Source organism: Phocoena phocoena, chromosome 2 (assembly GCF_963924675.1).
Source record: "Phocoena phocoena chromosome 2, mPhoPho1.1, whole genome shotgun sequence".
Lineage (NCBI taxonomy): Eukaryota > Metazoa > Chordata > Mammalia > Artiodactyla > Phocoenidae > Phocoena > Phocoena phocoena.
The window spans coordinates 126,315,700-126,339,429 of record NC_089220.1 but is presented as its reverse complement, the minus strand read 5'-3'; the positions used below and the strand labels follow the sequence as shown (position 1 = coordinate 126,339,429).

Here is a 23,730-nt window from a genome sequence, read left to right as displayed (position 1 = left end):
TCCCATTGTTTTTGGTGTCTGCCTCTAGTGGTGAGGTTGGTTCAGTGGCTTGTGAAGGCTTCCTGGTGGAGGGGACTGGTGTCTGTGTTCTGGTAGGTGGGGCTGGATCTTGTCTTTCTGGTGGGCAGGGCTGCATCCGTGGTGTGTTTCAGGGTGTCTGTGAACTCAGTATGATTTTAGGCAGCTTCTCTGCTAATGGGTAGGGTTGTGTTCTTGTTTTGCTAGTTGTTTGGCATGGGGCGCCCAGTACTGGATCTTGCTTGCCATTCGGTGGAGTTGGGTCTTAGTGTTGAGACGGAGATCTCTGGGAGAGCTCTCAGCGATTGATGTTATGTGGGGCTGGGAGGTGTCTGGTGGTCCAGTGTCCTGGATTTGGCTCTCCCACCTTAGAGGTTCAGGGCTGACACTCAGCCAGAGCACTAGGACCCTGTTAGCTACATGGCTCAGAAGAAAAGGAAGAAGAAAAAGGAAGAAGGAAGTAAAATTTAAAAAATATATAGAAAAAATAATAAAATTTTAAAAAATAAATAAATTTTAAGACATTAAAAAAAGAGAGCAACTAAACCAATAAGCAAATCCACCAATGATAAGCGCTAAAAACTAAACTATGATAAACATAAAAATCAGAAACAAATCAGCCGCAGACCGCAAACCTCAAGTCTACAGTTGCTCCCACCGCCTCAAATTTGGGAACATTGATTGTCTATTCAGGTATTCCACAGATGTAGGCTTCATCAAGTTGATTGTGGGGATTTAATTCGCTGCTCCTGAGGCTGCTGGGAGAAATTTCCCTTTCTCTTCTTTGTTTGCACAGCTACTGGGGTTCAGCTTTGGTTTTGGCCCTGTGTCTGCATGTAGGTTGCCCTCAGGCATCTGTCCCCGCCCAGACAGGAGGGGTTAAAACAGCGGCTGATTAGGCTTCTCTTGCTCTTTCAGGCAGGGGAGAGGGAGGGGTACAGTAGTTGTAATTGGAATGCGGGGCAATCCTGCAGCAGTAGAAGCCGATGTGTCATTGCAACAGCCTGAGGCGTGCCATGTATTCTCCGAGGGAAGTTGTCCCTGGATCTCGGGACCCTGGCAGTGGCGGGCTGTGCAGGCTCTCAGGGGGTGGGGGTGGCAGTGGCAGTAGCGTTAGCGTTCCATGCCCGTCTCTGTGGTCCAAGCTGATAGCCGCAGCTCGTGTCAGTTTCTGGAGCTCACTTAGGTGGTCCTCTGCCTTTTCTGGGCACACGGGGAAGGAATCTTCTCTCCTCGCACATCCTGACACAATGGTCTCTTGCCTCTTCAGTAGGTCCAGACATTTTCCCTGACTCCCTCCTGGCTAGTTGTGGCTCAGTAGCCCCCTTCAGGCAGTCTTCACACAGCCAACCCCAGTCCACTCCCTGGGGTCTGACCTCTGAAGCCTGAGCCTCAGCTCCCAGCCCCCACCCGCCCCAGCAGGTGAGCAGACATGCATCTCAGGCTGGTGAGTGCTGGTCGGCACAGATCCTTTGTGCGGGAATCTCTCCACTTTGCCCTCTGTACCCCTGTTGCTGCGCTCTCCTCCGTGGCTCCTAAGCTTACCCCCTGCCCACCCCCTGTCTTCACCAGTGAAGGGGCTTCCTAGTGTGTGGAAACATTTCCTCCTTCACAGCTCCCTCCCAGAGGTGCAGGTCTTGTCCCTATTCTTTTGTCTCTGCTTTTTCTTTTTTCTTTTGCCCTACCCAGGTACGTGGGGATTTTTTTGCCCTTTGGGAAGTCTGAGGTCTTCTGCCAGCATTCTGGCAGTAGGTGTTCTGTAGGAGTTGTTCCACATGTAGATGTATTTTTAATATATTTGTGGGGAGGAAGGTATCTCTACATCTTACTGCTCTCTGTCTGTTGATTCTCATGACTGTTTTATCAGTGAATATCAGAACCTAGTAGAGTGCTGTCAGTAATATTTGTTGGATTAAAGGGGAAAAAAAGGATAAAAGTAAATGAAGTCATTTTTGCAGTTTAAGTACACACACATACACACTCACTCACACACACACACACACACACACACAGATAGTGAAGAACCAAGAGCCAGGGCTTTGAAGATATACTTTCCTGATTTCACAGTACTCCAAGAGCCAACTCTGTCAAAGTGTTCATTTATATGTGGAGTTCTGCAACAGAGTTACATTATCCCTGTGGGTAAAATGAGACTGTTGGGCTGTCTAGTATCTAGCTCCCGGAAGACAAGGGCCCCAAAACTGTTTGTTTTGGGTGGTGTTGGGGAGAAGTATCATTACCATTTGCTGACACCTTTGCCATCAAACTTGGGTATATACTGGGTAAGACCTTAAAATTCAAAGAAATCATAGCTTGAACATCACACACTTCTAACTGAGATAGATATGGATAAGGTCATAGAAGAACTGGGGAAGGAGTCTGAAAGCAGTGCCTACAACCATGTGCACAAGAAGTGTGCTCTCTTTCCAGTAGTTGAAGTGGTTCCTGATCACAGTCCTCTATGCAGTCTCCCTTTTGTTTGTTGACTGATTAATGCAGTCTCAACTAACACAGTGTATTGGAAAGACCACTAGACTGGACATCAGAAGACTTTTATTCTAGTCCCAGTACTGCCACTTAATAGCTGTGTGATGTGGTGGGGTTGGGGGGTGAGAACTTGGGTCTCTCCTAAATTTAATCTTCTCTATAAAGGTAGGAGGTGAACTAGATGATCACAAAGGTAACATTTAGTTTTCTATTCAACAGCTATTTTAATATAATTTTTTGAGCACATATAATCTCAAGATTCCATTGTGCCTCAAAATTTTGACTCAGTGGACAAATTTTGAGAAAAATATAGTTTAACAAGATGGAATCAGGAAAGATATAGAAAATCTGAGTAGTCTTATTGTCAAGTTTACCACAGAGAAACTCCAAATCCAGATGGCTTTGTTAAGAAGTACTAGCAGAATTTTAAAGAAGAAATAACGCCAATATTTCACAAACTCTTCCAGAGAATAGAAAAAGAGGGAGCTCTCTTTATATGAAGCTAGTCTAATCTTGATAGCAAAACAACAAGGAGAGTTCTAAAACGAAGAATCTCACTGAATGTAAGTGCAAGACTCCTAAACATAATATTAGTTGACTTTTTTTTGAGTTCACAAATTTTTTTATCAGAGACATTTTTTTCACATTAAGTCATTTTCTCCGTTGCTTGGGCACACATCTAGACTATCAGCCTGCCTTGCATTGGAGTGGTCTTGTGACTGAGTTGGCCAATGGAATGTTAATAGAAGTGATTCATGCTACTTCCAGGCCTGATCTGTAAAATACCTTCCACGTGATCATCATACTCTCTCTTCTCTGTTTGTCAGCCAGCTGCAGAGAATCCAGATGGGAACTCTTGAGATCTCATGTGGAACCAAAAGATAAATGACTGGGCTCTGAATAGTTTCACCTAAGGCTCTCTGAGATAAGAAACATCCTCATTAGCCTTTGTGTGAATAAGAAACTTTCATTGTGTTAGGCCACAGAGACATGTGTTTGTTAAAGCATCTGACATCACTTATGCTAACTAATACAGAAATTAAATCCAGCAATATATAAAAGTCATACACATTATGACTAAGTTGGATTTATCCCAGGAATGCAGGGTTGACTTAACAGAGTATCCTAATATCATGGACTGGAAGTCTCAATATTGTATATGTCAGTGCTACATGAATAATCCATATAGAGTCAAGTAATGCCTGTGAAAATTCCAAGGAATTATTTTTTTTTATAATTCAAAAACTGATTCTGAAATATATAGGGAAATTCAAGGGGAAAAGACACTCTGAAGAACAGTAAGATGAGAAGCTTTGCATTACAATATATTGCGACTAATTTTATAGCTACAGTAATGAAGATACTGTGGCATTGGCATGAATGCCAAACATATCAATGAAGTAATAGCTCAGAAACCATGCACATATATAGATAATTGTGGTATCACAAATCAGACGGGGAAAGAACAAACTCTTGAAGCAGTGTTGCTGGGACAGTTGGTTACAGATACATGGGAAAACGGTGAAAGTGAACCTACATCATATCTTACACAAAATCTACCTCCAGGAAGATTATACACCTAAATGTGAAAAGCAAAATTATAATACTTTTAGAATATAATATAGGAGAATATCTTCATGATTTTCAGGTAGGGAAGGATTTCTTATACGAGACATAAACATTACTACCGTAAAGGATAACTGTAAAGGGACAAAAGTATAAATTTGGTTTTATTAAAGTTAAGAACCTGTTTTCATCCAAAGACAAGTGTTAAACATGCCACACAATAGGGAAGGATTTTTACAATACATAAAATTAACAAAGAATTTATGTTGATTACAAATAAAAGAATGACTCTAAAGTAATAAGAAAAAGACAACTCAATAGAAAAATTGGCAAAGTACTTAGAACACTTGGCACTTCACAAAAGAGAAAATCTGAATGGCCAATAGTTATGAAATGTACTTCATTTGCTTGGTAATCAAGGGAATGCAAGTTAAATCCTCTTTGCAGGTAGAAATATACATTGATACAACTACTTTAAAAAAGAGTTTTGCATTATTTAGTTACAAACTTATGATTCTGCTCCTAAGAATGTACCCTAGAGAAATGTGTGCAGATACGCAGTAGACTATGCAGAAATGTGCATTTTGACATTTTCATGATAGCCAAAATATTGAAGCAACTCCAATGTCTATCTGTAATAGAATGGATAAAGTTTTTTTCCCATATAATACAATATTTAATAAAAATGTATAAACTGTAACTATATGCAATCCTATGGATGTAATAAACATAAAGTATAATGAAGGAGGCCAGACAAATAATATATTGCATATATTACATTCACATGATATTTAAAAATAAGCAAAGCTAAATTATAGTTTTAGGGATATGTATATGGTAAACCTATAGAGAAAGTACAGATAATTGACATCACAGATTTAAGATGGTATTACCTATAGAGGAGAGAGGGGAGGGTTATGTGATTGAGGGAGATATATAGGGTCTGGTTTATTTTTTGACCTGATTAGAATTACTATTGTTCACTTTATAATTGTTGAATTTTATATAAATTTTTATGCACCTTTCTTTATGTATGTCCAGTTTTAAAAATTAAATGTTTTTGTGTGTTTTTAAAGTGTCTAGGAAGAATAAGAAGTATCTTTCAAAATTGGAAATTTATTAAAAATGGGGAAAAGGAGAACTTTTCATTAAAAAAAGTTCTAAAGTCCAGTTTAAGTTGCTTGGAACTCAAGACATATTCCTTTATTTTACAAGCACTCATTTATTCCTTATAAGCTAGAGCTGACAGATTATCCATTCAGCTGGTGTTTATGGAGCTGCTTAGCTGCTTCACAGAAATGAGATAGGTGGGTGGTGATATTGTAGATTGGTTCAGTTGATGAGGTCATCGTGCATTTTAAAACTATGCGTATATACCTTTTGAGTACTTTTAATTCCCTAGTTTCACTTCTAAGTGCTATGATTATTATTAGTATGGAATGGAATTTGACAATTGTCTTTATAAAATTGAGCATATGTTAAAGTATATTTCAGTTCTTGATTGATGTTAAAAATGCAGTCTGACAGGGGCCCTGGTAAACACTCAGGCAGTATAGACTCCTGAATCCAAAATTCAGTATCATATCTCAAGATTCCAGAAAATGCCAGTCCTCTGGGATTTTTATCAGTTCTTATTTCAGATTCCACGTGATGTAAATATTTATTTAAACATATTTACAATGAAAAATATCCTGAATACTAGATTTCTTCACTCTGTAAACAAACACCAGAGTATAGTGTATGTATATGTATTAGTGCATATATATTTATTGATATATATATATATATACACACACACACACGTGTGTGTATATGTAATTTCCATGGGGAATAAATGTGTCTGAAATTTTAAATGTTATTTTTTGCTGATGACAGAATATAAGCTGAAAGAAATCTATTTAAAATTAGCTTCCTCTGCCTAATTTATAATCCATATTGAAATATGTTTTTTTAAGTTTATTGTGTAAAAAAAAAAAAAACCTGGCTATACTTAGAAAAAAAGTCTAAACAGCATTGTTCTTGCCTTCTCAAGTTTCTTTTCCCTATCTCCTTTCTACTTTTCCCTTACTCTTTCTATCTCCAGTTTCACCAACAGATTTAGTAATGTAGACTAGAAAATGAGAGGCAAATGTTCAGGGCCTGCCAAGCAGTGTTTTTATATATACCCAGAATTCCAGAATTCTAAAAGTGTTTCCTTGAACTTGAAAGATAAGGTTGCTAAAACTTTATAAGTAGAACAGTAGAACACATGACTTTAAAGATCGTTGTTTGAGTCAGTTTTCTCCAGGTTAGGGATCTTTTCTAGATGCTAGGTTGTGGAGGCATTAGCCAGACTTGTTTGGGGACTTAGATGATTTAGACAGATAAGGAGACTTAACTCATGACTCAAAGAATTGTGACAGTTTTTTTTTTTTAATCAAGGTTCTTTGGTTATAAGGAATAGAAATTCAGTTAAAGTAGCTCAAACCAAAGGGGGACTTATTGAAAGAATATAGGCAGATTGCACCCAAGGCAGGAAGCAGTACCTGCCTCCTTAAGGCTGGAAATCAGGAACTCCATCTCAAGATCTACATGGTCCCTCATCTCTGCCACCATGGCTAGTTTGCAAGAGACTCTCCTGAAGGCACAACTGATGGTCTTCATGTAAAAATTGATGTTCTGGGTTCTTATCCAATTACCCATTTTTGTAACCAGAACATAATTCCCAAATTTAAAAAAGCTTCAATTATGATACTGTCTTACTGATACTTTCTCAGTAGGAGAGGAGATTTGGTGAGCTGTGGACACTTATCTCAGTGCTAACATAATTTTTTTTTTTTTAAACTGGGTTGATCCTCTATAGATGACATGGAGTTTCCCTTAGTTAAGAAAAGTCAAGCTTTTGGTTTTTAGATTTCCAGGTTTATACTTCAGCCTTCTGTGTTCAAAATAAGATCCAGAATCAGAATCTTTGGCTCTTAGTTGATTATAGCTAACTGTACATTCAAAATAAGAAGTCTTCTTGCACTACCAATTCTAATCTTTCCTATCCAAAAACCCACTGGAGAATATCCCAGCAGCTTTCAGAGTATAGGCTATTGTAAGTTAAACTTATATATGAAATTATACATATGAAATGGTATTTTTGTAGTTCAGAAGCAGTCAACTATCAAGGATTTCTGTGGATCAACCTAGTTCAAACTAATGTTTCTGGATTGCCTTATTATTTAAGTATATTATAACAAATCCATAATTTTATGTTTTAGAAGACACCTGAAATAACATCAGAGATCATCCTGATCTCTCCTTTTATGTATTTTTATTGTGCAAGTATTAATAAATACGTATTTCATGTGTGTGTAGCACCTTGTTTGTCTAGACTCTGAAAATGTAAAGCAATCTAGACTTCAGTCTTTGATTTGAAAGTTCATAGATTAGTTGAAGAATACAGAAAACATACAGAAGATAAGTAAATACAATGTTGCCTGTATTACACGAATGCTCTATAGAGTAAGTGCTCTTAAAATTTCAGCCTAGGAAGCAGCAGGGGAAGAAAGTTTCATGGAAAGATGGAGTTCAAACTAGGCCATAGTGAGCTATAAAATAGTCATACAAATAAGAGAGAAGACAGGGTTTCAAACAAGTGGGGTGACATCAGTGAAGGGATTTTTGTGCCTGTTAGGACAATAATTTTGACCACTTTGTCTGGGTCAGGTTTCAGGAAGCATAAAAATGGGGAAGGAAAAAAAAAAGTAAGAGCTAGGCTGTTAGGTGACTTGCAGTTAGGCTAAGGAACTTTGATTTTGTACTCTACATCTGTTATTTCAGGAGGGATGTAAGATGTATAAAACTACTAGGGTTCAGGGAGAAAATAATGGAAATTATATTTCATCCTAAGATATGGCATGTTAATATTTGAAAAGATTGACTCATTCATGCATATAATTTTTTCATTGTATGCATATATTGGGGGCTGTGCGTGAAATATGTTTAGAGATAGGGTGGATAATCTAGAAAGTTTAGAGGCTACTGTTTTTAGATCACAGAGAGCCATCAGAGATCTAAAACAAAGGTGACAAGTACAAAGTATTGAGGAGAACTGAATCTGTAACAATTTAAGGGACAAATCAGAAGAGAGAGAAAAGAGAAGGAGGATATATAGTCAGTGGAAATGGAAATAATAATCTACAAAATTTGGAATTCCATGTTAATGTGGGGAGAGAACAAAGAGTGAACAGCAAGATTGCTTGCTGTGTTGACTAGAATAGCTAAGTCCAAAAAGGGAATCTATTTAATAAAAGATAATGAGTTCCATCTTGGTTAAACTGAAATAGAGATATTAGCCAAATATCCAAATGGAAATGTACAGTAGTCAGTTGGGACTGTAGGTCTTCAAAGTTTCAGATTAGATTTGGAAGAAGGTATAAAATCATTACTCTCATTCAACTATAAAATGAACATGTGTCAGATATTTTAATTAATTAACGAGTGAACCAGTAAGATGTCACAGCCAGTTCAAAGAAGAACTCAGAATACCACACATCAGTAAAGAATGCTGAAATGATTTTTTTGGCCAACCCAATACATGGGGAAGCAAAAATTGGTCAGTATCCACAATGTGATAATCAGTGACATTCCACAGAAAACAATTTCTATGAACAGGAATTATTTGCAGTTACTGTGAGTTTTCTGATACTTTTAAACTGATATCCATCTCTACAGAATTGTAAAATAACCTAGTCAAAGAATAAAGATGGATGTAACCTAAATGGAAGTTCTAGCCAGGATACCCACTAAATTTCAGTTTTTTAATGTTTTTCCTTAAGTTGGTATAGAAATCTTAAATTTAAGAGCCTTTCTACCTATGAGGTCTTTAATCAGTAGGTAGAAGTCTTTAAGTTACTCTTCATTTGGGTAAAACTGATTTAATTAATACCAAAACCAAAAAGAAAACATCCTCTTACTTGTAAGTTTAATTTGGGCGTATCCATCTCAGAAAGTTTAGATGTCATGTAGGGATCCCTTCTCCCTGGAAATGCTTACAGGCAAAACATTACCTACTCTTTTCCCCAACAGCTTGAATTTTACTTTGGAACTCGTTAGCTTCATATGGAGAGGAACCCTGTTTCAAGAGATTGTGGGGTTTGCAGTTTTAGATGGTTACACTCTTAATACTGTGATATGAATAATATTTCATTTATGAATTGTCACAAAAATTAAGGATTATTGTCCTTCTTGGAGAGAATTGAAAGGTCATAATCCTTCTCTGATCATATTTCCTTAATTTTTGATACCATAATAAATTAGTACAGATTATTAATCAGACAATTAAATATTTTCAAAAATTTTAAATAACAAACAGCACATTGCTTTTTTCTTTAAAAACCGATATACAATCCAATGCTAAGTTCTAACAAGAGCAGACTCTTTTCCCCTGAGTTTGGATCTGCTATGAATCACGAGTCAAGGGTGGTTTCACTCTTACAACTGTTAAACAGTTTTTTTTCAGAAAAGGTAAAATCATGATTCTTAGGCAGCTATAAAATGAACGAGTCAATACTTTTAACTCATTAATTACTCAGGGAACAAGAATAAAATGTTGCAACTGGTTAAAGGTAAATCCAAAGATTAGAGAAATGCATAAGCCCATCAAGAAGACAAAATGAATTTTCTTCATAGGTGCAAAATTGACATCTTCCACAGTGAGGAAAGAGGTCAGTTGAAACCTCCTTCAGACAGAATCTATTTGCGTGTCTATAGACACTAATTATTTGCATTACTATCAGCTTTCCACAAATAAACTTCTATCTACAGAGTTGTAAAATAGCTTGAAGACAGGCACAAACCACAAAGAATCAGATAACCTGGGAGGATGTGTCCTAACATATGCATTGTTTTAGATTAAAGACACTTAGCAATTATTTTTTGATCCATTTAAAATTTTTTCACAATTTGTCTCTATGTAACTAATGTTGAAGGTAAATGTTAGCTAAGGGCATTCATTATTTAAAATCTACGTAAAATTTCCCAAAATCACAAAAAGAAAGGCTATTAAAATCCTAATAGAGTTTAACTTTGTTGTGACAAGTAGAAATGTTTGTCTTTTTAAAGGTGTTTAACTGACCCTCCAAAAATAAAATTTCTGTTTTCTATAGAAATGGACTACTGAAAATTGTAGGTATACTAATTTTATGATTTCATGTAAGTAATCTTGCTAGTTAGAATCTTTAAACATGTTTAGAACACTGATTTGAAGGACACAGAACAGGTTGTATCAAGTCAGCTTAAACTGATTAATAATTTAATTGTTCATCACCACCGGTCCCTTTAGCAATTCATAATCTGTGTTTCAGAATACAGTTATTTAAGAAAAGCAACTGGGATACATCAACTTAAATGGTATACGCCCCTGAAATATGAAATTATTTTGGCACTATGGAGTTTCCCCCTTAAGTTTGCCATAATGGCACTGAAAAACACAATCAATCACATGTACAAGAATAAAGTACTTTTAAAGTCCTGTTTACTTAAGAGTGGAACATTATAATCATCAGTAATATCTATAGAGAGTGCACAGTGCTAATACTCTTGAATATTTTCCCACTTAAAAGCAGATTCCTCCTTAGTGGTGACCTTTCAGACTGTTTTCTTCATTGAGCAAGTGTTTTTATTGTGGCTAACTTGAAGCACGTAAGGAAACTGAAGCTAGCCTGTTTCTTATATGCCTCGCCTGGCCTTGTTAATAGATACAGCATTCCACTTGTTAGTACCAGTGACACAGGAGAAACTTTTATTATTATGCTATGTGGTAAGATAAAGAAGACAGAAAAAGTCTTTTTATGGTAGTTGGGTCCTCAAAACAACTCTTCATATTCTTGTGATAAGAAGACACAAGTTGGATATCCAACAGAGGTACATTAGCTTGTTATCTACAGAGCTGATACAGCCTCTTAAATTCTCTCACAATGACAGGAACCCCCTCTAAAGTGAAGACTTGCAGAGCTGGAGATAACCAGAGCACTATTCTTCCTCTTAGGTACAAGTAGAGTTAACCCTACTGTTGTAGGATAAAACTTCTGTGTAATTACTAAACAAAGGCCATATTCTTTTTCTTCTGTAATTTAAAAATGTTCAGAGACCATACCTGGTGATTGCTATTAGTGGAAGAGCAAGGCTGTGAATTACTTAGTCTTAAGATATATGAATATGAGGGGAAAATATCCAGAGATTTCAGGGTAGAATAAATCAACTTCATGATAAAATCTGTGTGTAGGCGACTACTATATTTGTTCTGTTTCTAGAGCTGTGTTGGTTATAAGAGTTCACTGTGTTCCAGTATTCTGAGTGTTAACATCTTCATTGCTGATAGCAAGTTGCAGAGCTTTGGCAAGCAGAACTTGCTACTACGAATGGGGGAGGATACGTGTCCACCTTTTAGTTCTAAACAACAGGACCTTTTATGGCTAAGTACACATAAAAGTTCATGTGATTACTTGGACCCATAGAACTTAGAGCCATGGGGCTGATATTGGGGAAATAGGTGTAGTGTTTGCTGTATGCTCATGTTTAGTGATTGTGTTGTGGTGGGAGTTTCAGGCATTGTGTATGGGATTCCTAGTGCATGCCAAGCAATTTGAGAAGCTAACACAGCTATACCACTGATTTCTTATGATCCTTTAAGCATGCAAAAAAAAAAAAATCGAGTAAAGTGAAATTTTAAAATAGACTTCAGAGAAATTAAGAAAAAATTCTCAAATCTTAATGTATTGTGTGTTTATGTTCTTTCAAGAAAAAAAAGAGTAAAATAGCGTTCATAATTATTGTAAATCATGTTTTAAAGGATACCAAGATCTATTATTATGAATTAATTTAAAATATACCTTAAATCTAATATAAATAATCATTTACAAATGCACTCATCTAGTACTAATCTATTGTTCAAATATTTCTTAACCTAAGTAGGTAGGCTTACTTGGAGAATTTTAGCTTCCTAAAACTCCTCTGTGGTTGGCTGGAAAATCAGCAAGTCTCAAAGCTATCTAAGTTGTTGAACCCCAAAATTCTACTTTAAAATAAGACCCATCAGGATTTTTAAAAACTTAGTCTGTAAGTGAATTAATATTCTATAGATTATCAAGCCCTTGGTTTTAAGTGTATTCTTTTAAATACTAAACAAGTCATTTTGTGACGATTTTAATTAAAAAAATTAAAACTCAGAAAACCAACCAATTTGTACCCCAAAGTAAGAAGAAAGGAAAAGAGTCAATATGGTCCAGGGGATACTTTGATAACACTCAAGAAAATTCTCCAGAATGTCAATTCAGTGGACTAAATCAGTCCATGAAGGCACTCTGTAGAAAGAGCTAGCAAAGTGTGGAAAAGATCATGCTGAATTAGTTTTTTTTACAAAATTTAAAGATATGTGAAGTCACTAACGATACGTACATTCTACGTAGGAAAGGGTCATTACTGTCATATGTAAATAAGTATTCGAGTTTTTATACTTCAGAGTTATGTAGTAAAATCACAGTATTTAAGAACAAATTAGGAATGAAATTATGGGGATATTGAGCCTATTCTTTCTGTTGAATGGGATAAACTCTCAGGCAGAAAGGAATGTCAGTAGATGAAGTTGCTGAAATGTTCATTTTATAAAGGTAACTTTATATATCATCTTGATATATTTGTATTTCGGGGTCTCACACTCATTGATCCTATCAGATATGTTGATCAGGCTGTAATCAGATTTGGATTGTAACTGTCAGAGCAGTGAGTAATTTAGTATTCTCTAGGAAGTTTGGAAAGGAAGAATCCAAATATATAAATATTCCTTTTCTCTTAATGTATAATGGGAACATAATTTTGCTTATATCTAAGGTTTACTTTATTTGAAGACTTAGAGTGCATTGTGATCATTTAAAACCATTTCAGTGGCTCTTGTATTACCCAGTTCATTCAGTCTGTGCTCTCATAATAGATTTTACAGAAAAAACTCATGGCAAGTTAGTATCATTTGTGTGTGAATTTTCCAATTGTATTTCAGACTTTAAGAAAGAAAGGCCTTAATGGTTGTGAGAGCCCTGATGCTGACGATTACTTTGAGCACAGTCCACTCTCGGAGGACAGATTCAGCAAACTAAATGAAGATAGTGATTTTATTTTCAAACGAGGCCCTGTAAGTACTTTTATTTTACCTCTACTTTTTATTTGTTGATCCTTTTTGTTAACTTCATTATTTAGGCTCTGAACAAGAAGGAACACAGAGGGTGCGACAGCCCAGACCCTGATACTTCCTATGTGCTAACTCCACATACAGAAGAAAAATATAAAAAAATTAATGAGGAATTTGATAATATGATGCGGAATCATAAAATCGCAGTGAGTACTAAAGTATGGTTTGTGATCTTATCTTGTGCATGAAGAGATAGACAACACATCTTGTTTATTTTCGTAGTGGGTGATGACAGCAGTAAGTAGAAGGGGGAAAAGTATTTTATTAATTTCTTTTGGTTTTATAGAACTTCAAAATAAAATTGCATAAATCTTACAATGGTACATCTTCGATCTTGAGTGTCTTAAACATAGAAGTGAAGAGAAAACATCCTAATACAAGCTCTGCTACTTACTGTCCCCATGTCTTTGGATAGGGCATCCTATCCTAAACATCCTGGATTCCAATTTCATCATTTGTAAAGTGAGTGAGTTGGCTCACATAGATCTTTAAGGTCCCTTCCAGGTTTAAATTTCCATGATTTTAAATACAGGGTGCATATGAGACTTCCCTCTCCCTCCGATAACTTTTAAAATATTGCATGTACTTAAGTAGATCTTGAGAATATAAAATGTAAAATGGCTGGATTTATTATAAAATGTGGTGTTTCAAAATTATCTTTAATTATTTTATACAGTTGCTGTAATAGTAGCTTACTATTTGGCTCTTTGTTAATGTCCCCAAACAATTTGGTGACAGTACCTCCAAATTCCTATTCTTTTCTTAACACTGTAGGTATTGAGGAAGAGAGCCTTGGCTCGATTTTAATTTAAGGAAGCAGTGTTCTTAAACTGGTTACAAAACAAATAGTTGGTTTAAAGTTTTTCCATGCTCACACATTTAACCGTAGTGAAACAGTACTTCTTTGAGTTCATACTCCTTTGATAGTTCTTCAGAGAGTTCTCATTGAAGCACCATTGGCAAGAGCTGCTTAAGACAGTTATTCTGGATACATATCCAGAATACTACATATGTGTTGTAGGCTTTGTGGAACAAATTGGTTCCAATGCTGATATTTCTTTCATTATCAGAGTTAATTCTTTTAAAACTGTGCCCTAAAGTATGCATCATGGATTATTTCTTCAAAGTAGCCCTATGCTATAAGAAGAAGCCCATGGAAAACAGATTTAAGGAGGTATTTTTTGTGCTAATACCATTCTTAAGAAACAAAACAACTGAAAAAAATCCCTTTTGAACATATGGATGTTGGTGACCTTGCAGTTAATGTTAAGCTGCAAAAACATTGTTTAAGTAAAATTGCTTTACCTTTGAAAACATTTTATCATGTATCCATTGTTTTATACTTTTTAATGAGTTATTTTCTACCAGAAATAAACTTGAATAAAGTACATAATTATTTACATTCTTTCAACTTTGAATTAGCAGTGTTACCTTACTTTGCAAATCACTGTTTTAAAATGTAGGGAGAGGAAAGTTTTCTATTTTCTCTCACTTTAAATTATAAAGAGGATTGTTATTTATCATGGTTAACAAGTGGTCTGTGGAGGAAATGCAAGAGGAAAATAGAAAATATTATTTTTAAGGAACTATGGAATATTTTGTAGGGAAATAAGATAACAATATTTGTAATTTAATCTTTATACAGTTTAAAGATAAGTTGCCAGTAGTTAATTTTGTTTAGTTTTTTTTTTACATTTTTATTATACTCATTGCATTGTGTTATATATATAAAACGTGATTTTTTTTTTTTTTTTTTTTTTTTTTTTAGTTTTGTCCATTAAGAATGTTAGTGAATTAAATCAGACCAGGGCAAACTTGATGTATGAAGTTTATAATATATGTACATACTTTTCCCCTTTTGTTATATTTGGAATCTCCCAATAGAAATGTAATGTTACTAAACTGATTTGCATTTAAGTGCTAATTTATGCTTTCTTGGTAGCAATGATGTATTTTATAATGTGTAAATGACAACACAACTTTAATATCAGGTTCTGATCTTTCATTTTCATCTCTGAATATTTGAAATACATAATATATACATTATACTAGTATATATGTATTAATATATAAAAAATGGAAATTGAAAATGTTCATGTTAAACATTCTCATGTCCAAATATAATTGTAAAGAAAATAGCTTAAACCTGCAAATTGATTTAGTAAGAACCTATCCCCATCCTCTGCTTTTAGTAACTAGTGTTACCTTATCAAATTAAAGTTCGTAAGTTATCAAATTTAATATAGATGAAAATGAAGCTAACAGTTTTCTCTTCCTTTTTCTTTATTTACAGCCCGGTTTGCCACCTCAAAACTTCTCAATGTCTGTCACAGTCCCTGTGACCAGCCCTAGTGCTTTGTCCTACACTAACCCAGGGAGTTCACTTGTGTCCCCATCCTTGGCAGCCAGCTCAACATTAGCAGATTCAAACATGCTCTCTCCACCTCAAGCCACATTACATAGAAATGTATCCCCTGGAGCCCCTCAGAGACCACCAAGTACTGGCAGTGCAGGTATGTCCTGATATTTATTCTTCCGATTCTTTAAAAGAAAGAAAAACCTAATTGCTAACATAAACAGTTTCTTATTCTGCTACTCTTAATTTTATTGCTTTGATGAGCAAAGAATCACTACTACATAGTTGCCTCCATTTTAAAGTATTATTTTGAAAATCTGTGGCTCTAGCCTTGTACTAGGCTTTGTGGAACAAATAAAGCTTTCCTTATCCTGGGAAAGCTTTCCTTATCATGGGAAAGCCATACTAGACAGGCAGAAAATTTATTTAGGATATCATGGGCAAAGATTTAAAATTGAGTGTGAGCCATTTGTGTTAAAAATGTGGAGAGATGACTCACCTGATTGGAGTTAGAGCGTTTTCTCCATCTCCCCCTGTCTGATTTGTTCATTAATTCAGCAGAAATTTTCGGTGCATTTACCGCGTCACTGTGTGAAATGCAGTGTCTCCTCTCCCATTATTCCTAGATTTTATAGCATTCCATTAGCACTCCCCCCATTCTTATCAATATGTACCATTTGGTATTGATACACAAGAAGGCAGACATGTCCAGAGCTTGATAGGCGAGTGACTGTATATTTAACTACATCATATTACTCGTTAACGCCAAATTCAAACTGGGCTAGTTTTTATTTTTGTGTTTTTTAGGAATAGAGTGAGAGTTACCTCTGTTCAATTCCTTGTTACTCAGATAAGGAGAGCCAATTCACATTCCCTCTCTCCTCTCTCTAATGTTGTTAGGTGGGATGTTGAGCACTTCAGACCTCACAGTGCCAAATGGAGCTGGAAGCAGCCCAGTGGGTGAGTGAATTCCTACTGTTTTACTTTGTAGGCATCTGTCCTATCTGAGATAAAAGGAATATTTTACCTCAAACAAGGCCTTCTACCAAATGAAGAGGAAAATATGGGGATATATGACTAGAGTAGACATGTCCCTTTGCGCTTTGTTTAATTAGTGCTTTCACTAATACTTAACATTTTTTCATATCCCTGTGTTATTCCTTATACCTTGGCCTTACGTTCAGTTACTCATTCATTCAAATATTTATTGAGTGCCTCTTTCATAGCAGACATTGTTCTTTTCTAAAGACTAAATTGCCTTAATACAATTTTTACATCAAGACAGTTTCTTATGGAGAAGCTTTCTGTGTTATCTATCCTTACCAGAGTTAGACTGTTAGCAGACTGCTGTATCTTATAATTGTGTGAAATGTTTTCAGAGAAATTGCAATAGGAAGAAATGGTGGGCCTACTTCTAGAGACACAAAGAGAATTGAGAAGTTTGTCTCTGAAGGATCTGTTTTGGTAGTCACATGTAGAACATTCACATTTTGTTGTGGTTGCTGCCAGATTGGCTCTTTTGCTTTGGGACCCCTGCCAAGATGACTAGCAGTTTAAACATGTCATAAATGTGTCTGTCTGCCTAGCCCTGAAGTGCTGGTAAAGATAGATTGTGATCTTGACATTACAAAAACATGGCATGTATGTCAAAGAGTCAAAAGAATAACTGTATCCCTTTGGATTATCATCACATTTAGTCGTCTTGGTCTCTTCATCTGTGATAATCACAGTTATCATTTTTATCTGAAAACAAGGGCAGTAATTCCCTCCCTGCTTCTAGATATTGTGTGTTCAAAGAGACATCTGAAAACAGATCACTTATAGGAAAAATTCCCTATTACATATATTCAACCCATTTATTCCAAAAATGTGAGGAACTTCTGCCTTAAGAAAATTTTGGAGATGATTGAATAATTTAAAATGATGAGAAAGAAATAAATGGACATTATTGAGTGAGACAAGTTACAAAACATGTAGTGACCTAAAGTAGGAATAAATACCTAATTGTATCTGCCATTGTATTAATTGCTGTTTTAATGGAATTAAACAGATAAGACCTGTTGTGGGATATTTTATTAACAGATAATTAAATGTGGAAAAATTCATTAAGGTCTTACCAGTTATACATTAGGACTGCTATCCTTGTATGTGTATTTCCTAATATTTATAGTTTATTTCTTTTTAGCTCTATTTTAGTTGTTTACGTGCCCGTATACTCTTTTTATATTGCATTTTCCCATATGCTTTTTTTTAAATATTTTTTTTTTGGCTGCATTGGGTCTTTGTTGCTGCATGTGGGCTTTCTCTAGTTGCAGCGAGTGGGGGCCACTCTTCGTTGTGGTGCGCAGGCTTCTTATTGCGGTGGCTTCTCTTGTTGCGGAGCATGGGCTCTAGGGGTGTGGGCTTCACTAGTTGCAGCACACGGGCTCGGTAGTTGCAGCACGCGGGCCCTAGAGTGCATGGGCTTCAGTAGTTGTGGCGTGTTGGCTCAGTAGTTGTGGTGTGTGGCTCTAGGGCACATGGGCTTCAGTAGTTGTGGCTTGTGGGCTCTAGAGCACAGGCTCAGTAGTTGTGGTGCACGGGCTTAGTTGCTCCGCAGCCTGTGGGATCTCCCCAGACCAAGGATCAAACCTGTGTCCCCTGCACTGGCAGGCAGATTCTTAACCACTGCGCCACCAGGAAAGTCCCTTCCCATATGCTTTTATTCTTCCAGCACTATGCATCTTGCTCTCCCTTCTACTTTGCAACCTGGTTATGGCTGGAATCAATAATTTCTGTTTTATTTAATGTTAATTTTGACTAGCTCTTGGTGTTATTTCCAAAATTATTTTTATTTAATGGGGTTTAACTATTTGAAGATTTCTAATGTGTTTTCCCTTTGCCTTTATTTTTTTTTCTCATACCTCTGGCTTGATAAACATGGCTCTTCCTCCTATCAAACAAGTGTTTCAGTTCTCTTTTTGTTCTTTTTTGGGTTTTGTACTCTCCACACTTCCCTAAAGCTTTTATACTATTCTTTCTTATCTGCCGTGCAACTATAAATCTAGACTTGGTCTTTGCTCAGTTTTCTGTGTTCCCTTTGGTAATTTCAGACTCAGACTTTGTCATCCTAATTTGACCTTCTACATATAATCTAATCCTGTTGCTTTTATTTCTTTTTTTAAATTCATCTTTCTTCTTTTGTAAGCTTCCTTCCCCCCTTTCTAGGCCATCAGGTTTGGAGGGTCACATTAGTCACACTCCTCAGATCATGGCACATATTCAATGGTTTGCACAAAGCATCTCTCAGAATGTTATTCACTTTTCCCTTTATACCTCTATTCCACTCCCATTCTCTTCCTCTCCCCACACCCTCCATTCCCCAGTCATAGGCAACTATTTTAATATGTTTAGTGCTAATAGTGTTAATAATTACATTAATGATCATGATTAGTGAACATGAATTTTTATAAAAATTTAAGATTCAAGTAAGTATTAAAATATTTAAGTGCTTAGTGAGTTACTTAAAAGTCTATTTCTATTACTACATCCACACAGAGATAAATCTATTTTTTTTAACATCTTTATTGGAGTATAATTGCTTTACAATGGTGCTTTAGTTTCTGCTTTATAACAAAGTGAATCAGTTACACATATACATATGTTCCTATATCTCTTCCCTCTTGCGTCTCCCTCCCTATCCCACCCCTCTAGGTGGTCACAAACCACCTAGCTGATCTCCCTGTGCTATGCGGCTGCTTTCCACTAGCCATCTATTTTACTTTTGGTAGTGTATATATGTCCATGCCACTCTCTCACTTTGTCACAGCTTACCCTTCCCCCTCCACATATCCTCAAGTCCATTCTCTAGTAGGTCTGTGCCTTTATTCCCGTCTTACCCCTAGGTTCTTCATGACCTTTTTTTTTTCTCTTAGCTTCCATATATATGTGTTAGCATACGGTATTTGTTTTTCTCTTTCTGACTTACTTCACTCTGTATGACAGACTCTAGGTCCATCCACCTCACTACAAATAACTCAATTTCGTTTCTTTTTATGGCTGAGTAATATTCCATTGTATATATGTGCCACATCTTCTTTATCCATTCATCTGTTGATGGACACTTAGGTTGCTTCCATGTCCTGGCTATTGTAAATAGAGCTGCAGTGAACATTTTGGTACATGACTCTTTGAATTATGGTTTTCTCAGGGTATATGCCCAGTAGTGGGATTGCTGGGTCGTATGGTAGTTCTATGATAAATCTATTTCTTATAACAATCTTATAACAGTATAACCTCAGACTTATATCAAGATTGAATGTCTTGATTCTTCACTGATTCATACTCTTATATACCTATTTAACCTGTGCTAGATGTAATTCTGCTTGTTTGGATTTTATCCTAGGTGACATTTTTTTTATAACTGCTTTTTAACATGTGCCACCTCAGAATTCAGATTCAACTAACTAGACATCGTGTATCACTTAATTCAGGTACCAAATGGAAGTAATTATTTTTGTGCAGTACTTATAGCATACATGGGTTTAAAGTGTTTCTTGCTGTAAATTTCCCTCCCCGCCCAAAATAAATGGCCTGTCATAGGTATTTTAGAAGTGTTTTTTTGTTTTTTTTTTAATTAATTAATTAATTTTTATTTTTGGCTGCGTTGGGGCTTCATTGCTGCGCACGGGCTTTCTCCAGTTGCGGCGAGCGGGGGCCACTCTTCGATGCGGTGCGCGGGCCTCTCATGGCAGTGGCCTTTGCAGAGCACGGGCTCCAGGCATGCCAGCCTCAGTAGTTGTGGCACACGCCCTAGTTGCTCCGTGGCATATGGAATCCTCCCGGACCAGTGTTATTTTTTTGCGAAGAAGAGTCAAATAATGTATTTTAGCCCATTTTCAACAATGGTGCCATTTTGGTTTAGTAGTTTGGAAAAATAATTTAAACTCAGTTTTATGCCTAAAGTCTTTATGAATGAAAAGATTAAACATTTTTAAATTCCCAGAGAAATTTAGAAGAAAATATATTAAGAACTGTGGATATGATTTCTTATCTACATTTTTCAAAGTATGTTTCCTGGAACCATATGAAAAGAAGGACTTACCTATGTGTTTGGCAAACCTTGTGCTAAATAAAACTAAACCAGTTTCTTTACTGTAGGACTTACCAGAGCCTTTAAAATGCTAACCTGTTTTGTGAATCTTTAAACATGGTTACTCAAAGTGATTTCACAGTAGAACCCTTCCTTTTTATTTTCCTCATGAAAAAGCATCTTTCAGAATTAGTGTCATATAAAACATATTTTGGGAAAGACAGGTCATTTGGGCAGACTTGGTCATTTGGACCAACTCTTTTGTTGAGGACAACTAGAAATGCTAGGCAGAGTATTTTTTAAAATCTGCTTGAAAGCATTTCAGAGCTAATAAGGTAATGAGGAATTATTGGCTCAAGATCCAGGGAATGACAAAGACAGAGACTCAGAGAGGTGAGCCCAGGGCCCACAAAGAATTGGGAGGGCCTAGTATATTATTCTCACTTTGGATTGAGTCCCTAAAAGGCTGGACCCTAGAAGTAGCATGAATCAGAGGTTATCAGTCCCTCATAGTAGATACATCTCCTATTTGCATCATCCCACTTCTTGAAGTTAGATTATAGTGATATATTGTTAGGGTCCCCAGGATGCCTGGGAAGGCAAATACTCTTTAGAAAAATAATATAAGGGTAAAACACCATCCCAGGCCTTATTATTTGTACTTGACATACAAGCAGATTACTAACTAGGCACAGTCAGGAGCAGTACAACATAAATGAAAGCCTGCAGAAAAAAATGGACAGTAGAACCTGCCTCCTGGGAACTCCAGAACTTGGAGTTATTAGGCACAGACTTTGACTTTAACATAACAATATTTACTGTATCAAGAAGATAAAAAATAGATTAAGAATTTTGGCGGAGAACTGGAAACTTTAAAAATGGACATTTTAGAACTAAAAAAAAAGTATTAAGAACTGACTGGATGGGTTTAATAACAAATTAGACAAAGCAAAAGTGAGAATTGGTGAACTAAAAGACAGGAACAATATTCAGAATTTTTGAGACATAAAAGGATGGATAATTCAAAAGAAGAGTAAGACCTAGAGGATACAGTGAGAAGGTCTAACATACTTAAAATTGGAGTCCCAGAGGCAAAAAGAGAGAAAATTGGCCAGAAGTGGTATTTGAAGAGATAATCACAGAATTTTCCAAACCTAACAAAACACATTAAGCCATAGATTCAAGAAGCCCTTTAGAACCCATGTGGGATACAGTTAAAGCTGTGCTTTAAGAGGAATTTAAGTCTTTATGTGTATGAGAACACGGACATTTCACAAAAGAAGCTATCCAGGTGTCTAATAAATGTGTGAAAAGATGCTTGATTCAGTAATCAAGGAAATGCAAAATTAAAACTACAGACAGCATTAGATACCCACCAGAACGGCTAAAGCAAAATAGATAATACCAGGTGTTAACAAGGGTATGGAAAAGCCCAAACTCTCATACACTGGTGATGGCAGTACAGATTGGTGCAGTCATTTTGACATTATCTACTAAAGTTGTAAATATGTGTATTCTATGACCCAGCATTTTCTCTCATAGTTATATACTAGAGAAATGCATATATGCACCATGAGCACCAAGAGATATGTAAAAGAATGTGCATGGCATTATTTGTTACAGCCAGCATCTAGAAATAATTCAGATTTCTGTCAGTAGTAGAGTGGATGAATATGTGATAGTACCTTTACATGAAGTAATACTGTACTGCAATGAAAATGAAGGAACTATGGCAGTAATCAACATGTATCAATTTCACCAAACTAATACAAATGAAAGAAGATAGATGCAAATACTAAATGATTCTATCTACATAAAGTTTGAAAAGCAGATGAGCAAAGCTATAGTTTTAAGGATGTCTGTGTAGGTAGATGGTAAAACTATAAAAAACACGAAGTTACTGTAAAAGTCATGATATATGCCACTTTGTAGGTGGAACAATAGGAGTATTTTGGGGGCCCAATTATAGAAACTAGCAATATTCTTTGGGGTTCTGTGGTTACATGGTTCATATGATAAATCCTTAATCTTTTAAGTTTTTGTTTTGTACATCTTTCTGTATATGTATTATATTAAAAGTTTTTAAAATAAATATAATACTTTGATATAAAATAATTATAATCACAAATGTGGAGGCACTTTTAAAACTATGAGAATGTAATGTACATTGTAGTTATACTCTTAATTCTGAAATCTAGAGAGAAGAAAGTTCACACACACATACATTCACACTCACAAAGATTTGGCAGCGTTTTGAATCTTTGAACATTATTGTCTGCATTGGCAGCTAGATATGCAGCTTCATCTTGAGATCATGAAGCAAGTCAGTATAAAAGGACAGGCCAACAAGCTGAGGATGGCAAAGTGGAAAGCTGGAAAGACTGGGTCCTCTGTGTTGAGCTGTTGAAGGCACTGAGCCTGCAACCACTTTTCCCCAAGTCTTACGTGAGATAATAGATTTTTCTCATTCTTAAGAGAAAAAGTGAAATAAAATACAGGCCACATCTAGGGGAATATTTGATAAATGAATAGGCATTTAATGTACTTTAATGTACAATTCAAAAAAGAAACCCAACTAGTATTTTAAAAATTGAAAAGCATGTTCATCGTTGATAGTAATCATGAGATTCAAATAAAAATGCAAAAAAACCACAACAGCCTCACCTAGTAATTGCCAACTATTACCACTTCTATTGTGACATGGAAAGCTGATGAAGGTGGGTGAAACTGATGATCTGGTTATGTGTTTGTGGCATTGGAAATTAGTAACAGTCGTTCTGGAAAGTTTTTGACAAGATGTTTCAGTAGTCATAAAAACCTGTTTTCCTCTAAGCCTAGTAATCCCATTTCTAGGAATCTCTCCTAAAGAAATCAATCAGACTATGCAAAGGTTCATTGCAACTTTATTTATAGTAGGGAATAATAGGAAAATATCAACATATTCAACAGTAAAAAAATTAAGTAAATTAAAAATTTCAACTGAATTCCAATTTTTAGTTGTGATTTAAAACTATGCAAAAA

General features: G+C 35.8%; 1 protein-coding gene across 4 annotated transcripts in view; it reads left to right on the top strand.

Moving 5' to 3' along the window:
- Window positions 1-23,730, top strand: part of MEF2A (myocyte enhancer factor 2A) — an 86,991-nt gene that overhangs the window by 28,338 nt on the left and 34,923 nt on the right. For 2 of the 4 annotated variants that reach the window (XM_065871313.1, XM_065871311.1), the window contains exons 3-5: window positions 13,094-13,225; window positions 15,576-15,795; window positions 16,539-16,598. In XM_065871313.1, coding sequence (XP_065727385.1) covers window positions 13,094-13,225; window positions 15,576-15,795; window positions 16,539-16,598 — 412 coding nt within the window. Of the gene's footprint in view, window positions 1-13,093; window positions 13,226-13,290; window positions 13,429-15,575; window positions 15,796-16,538; window positions 16,599-23,730 lie in introns of all 4 variants that reach the window. The other 2 variants (XM_065871312.1, XM_065871310.1) reach the window with 1 other exon arrangement.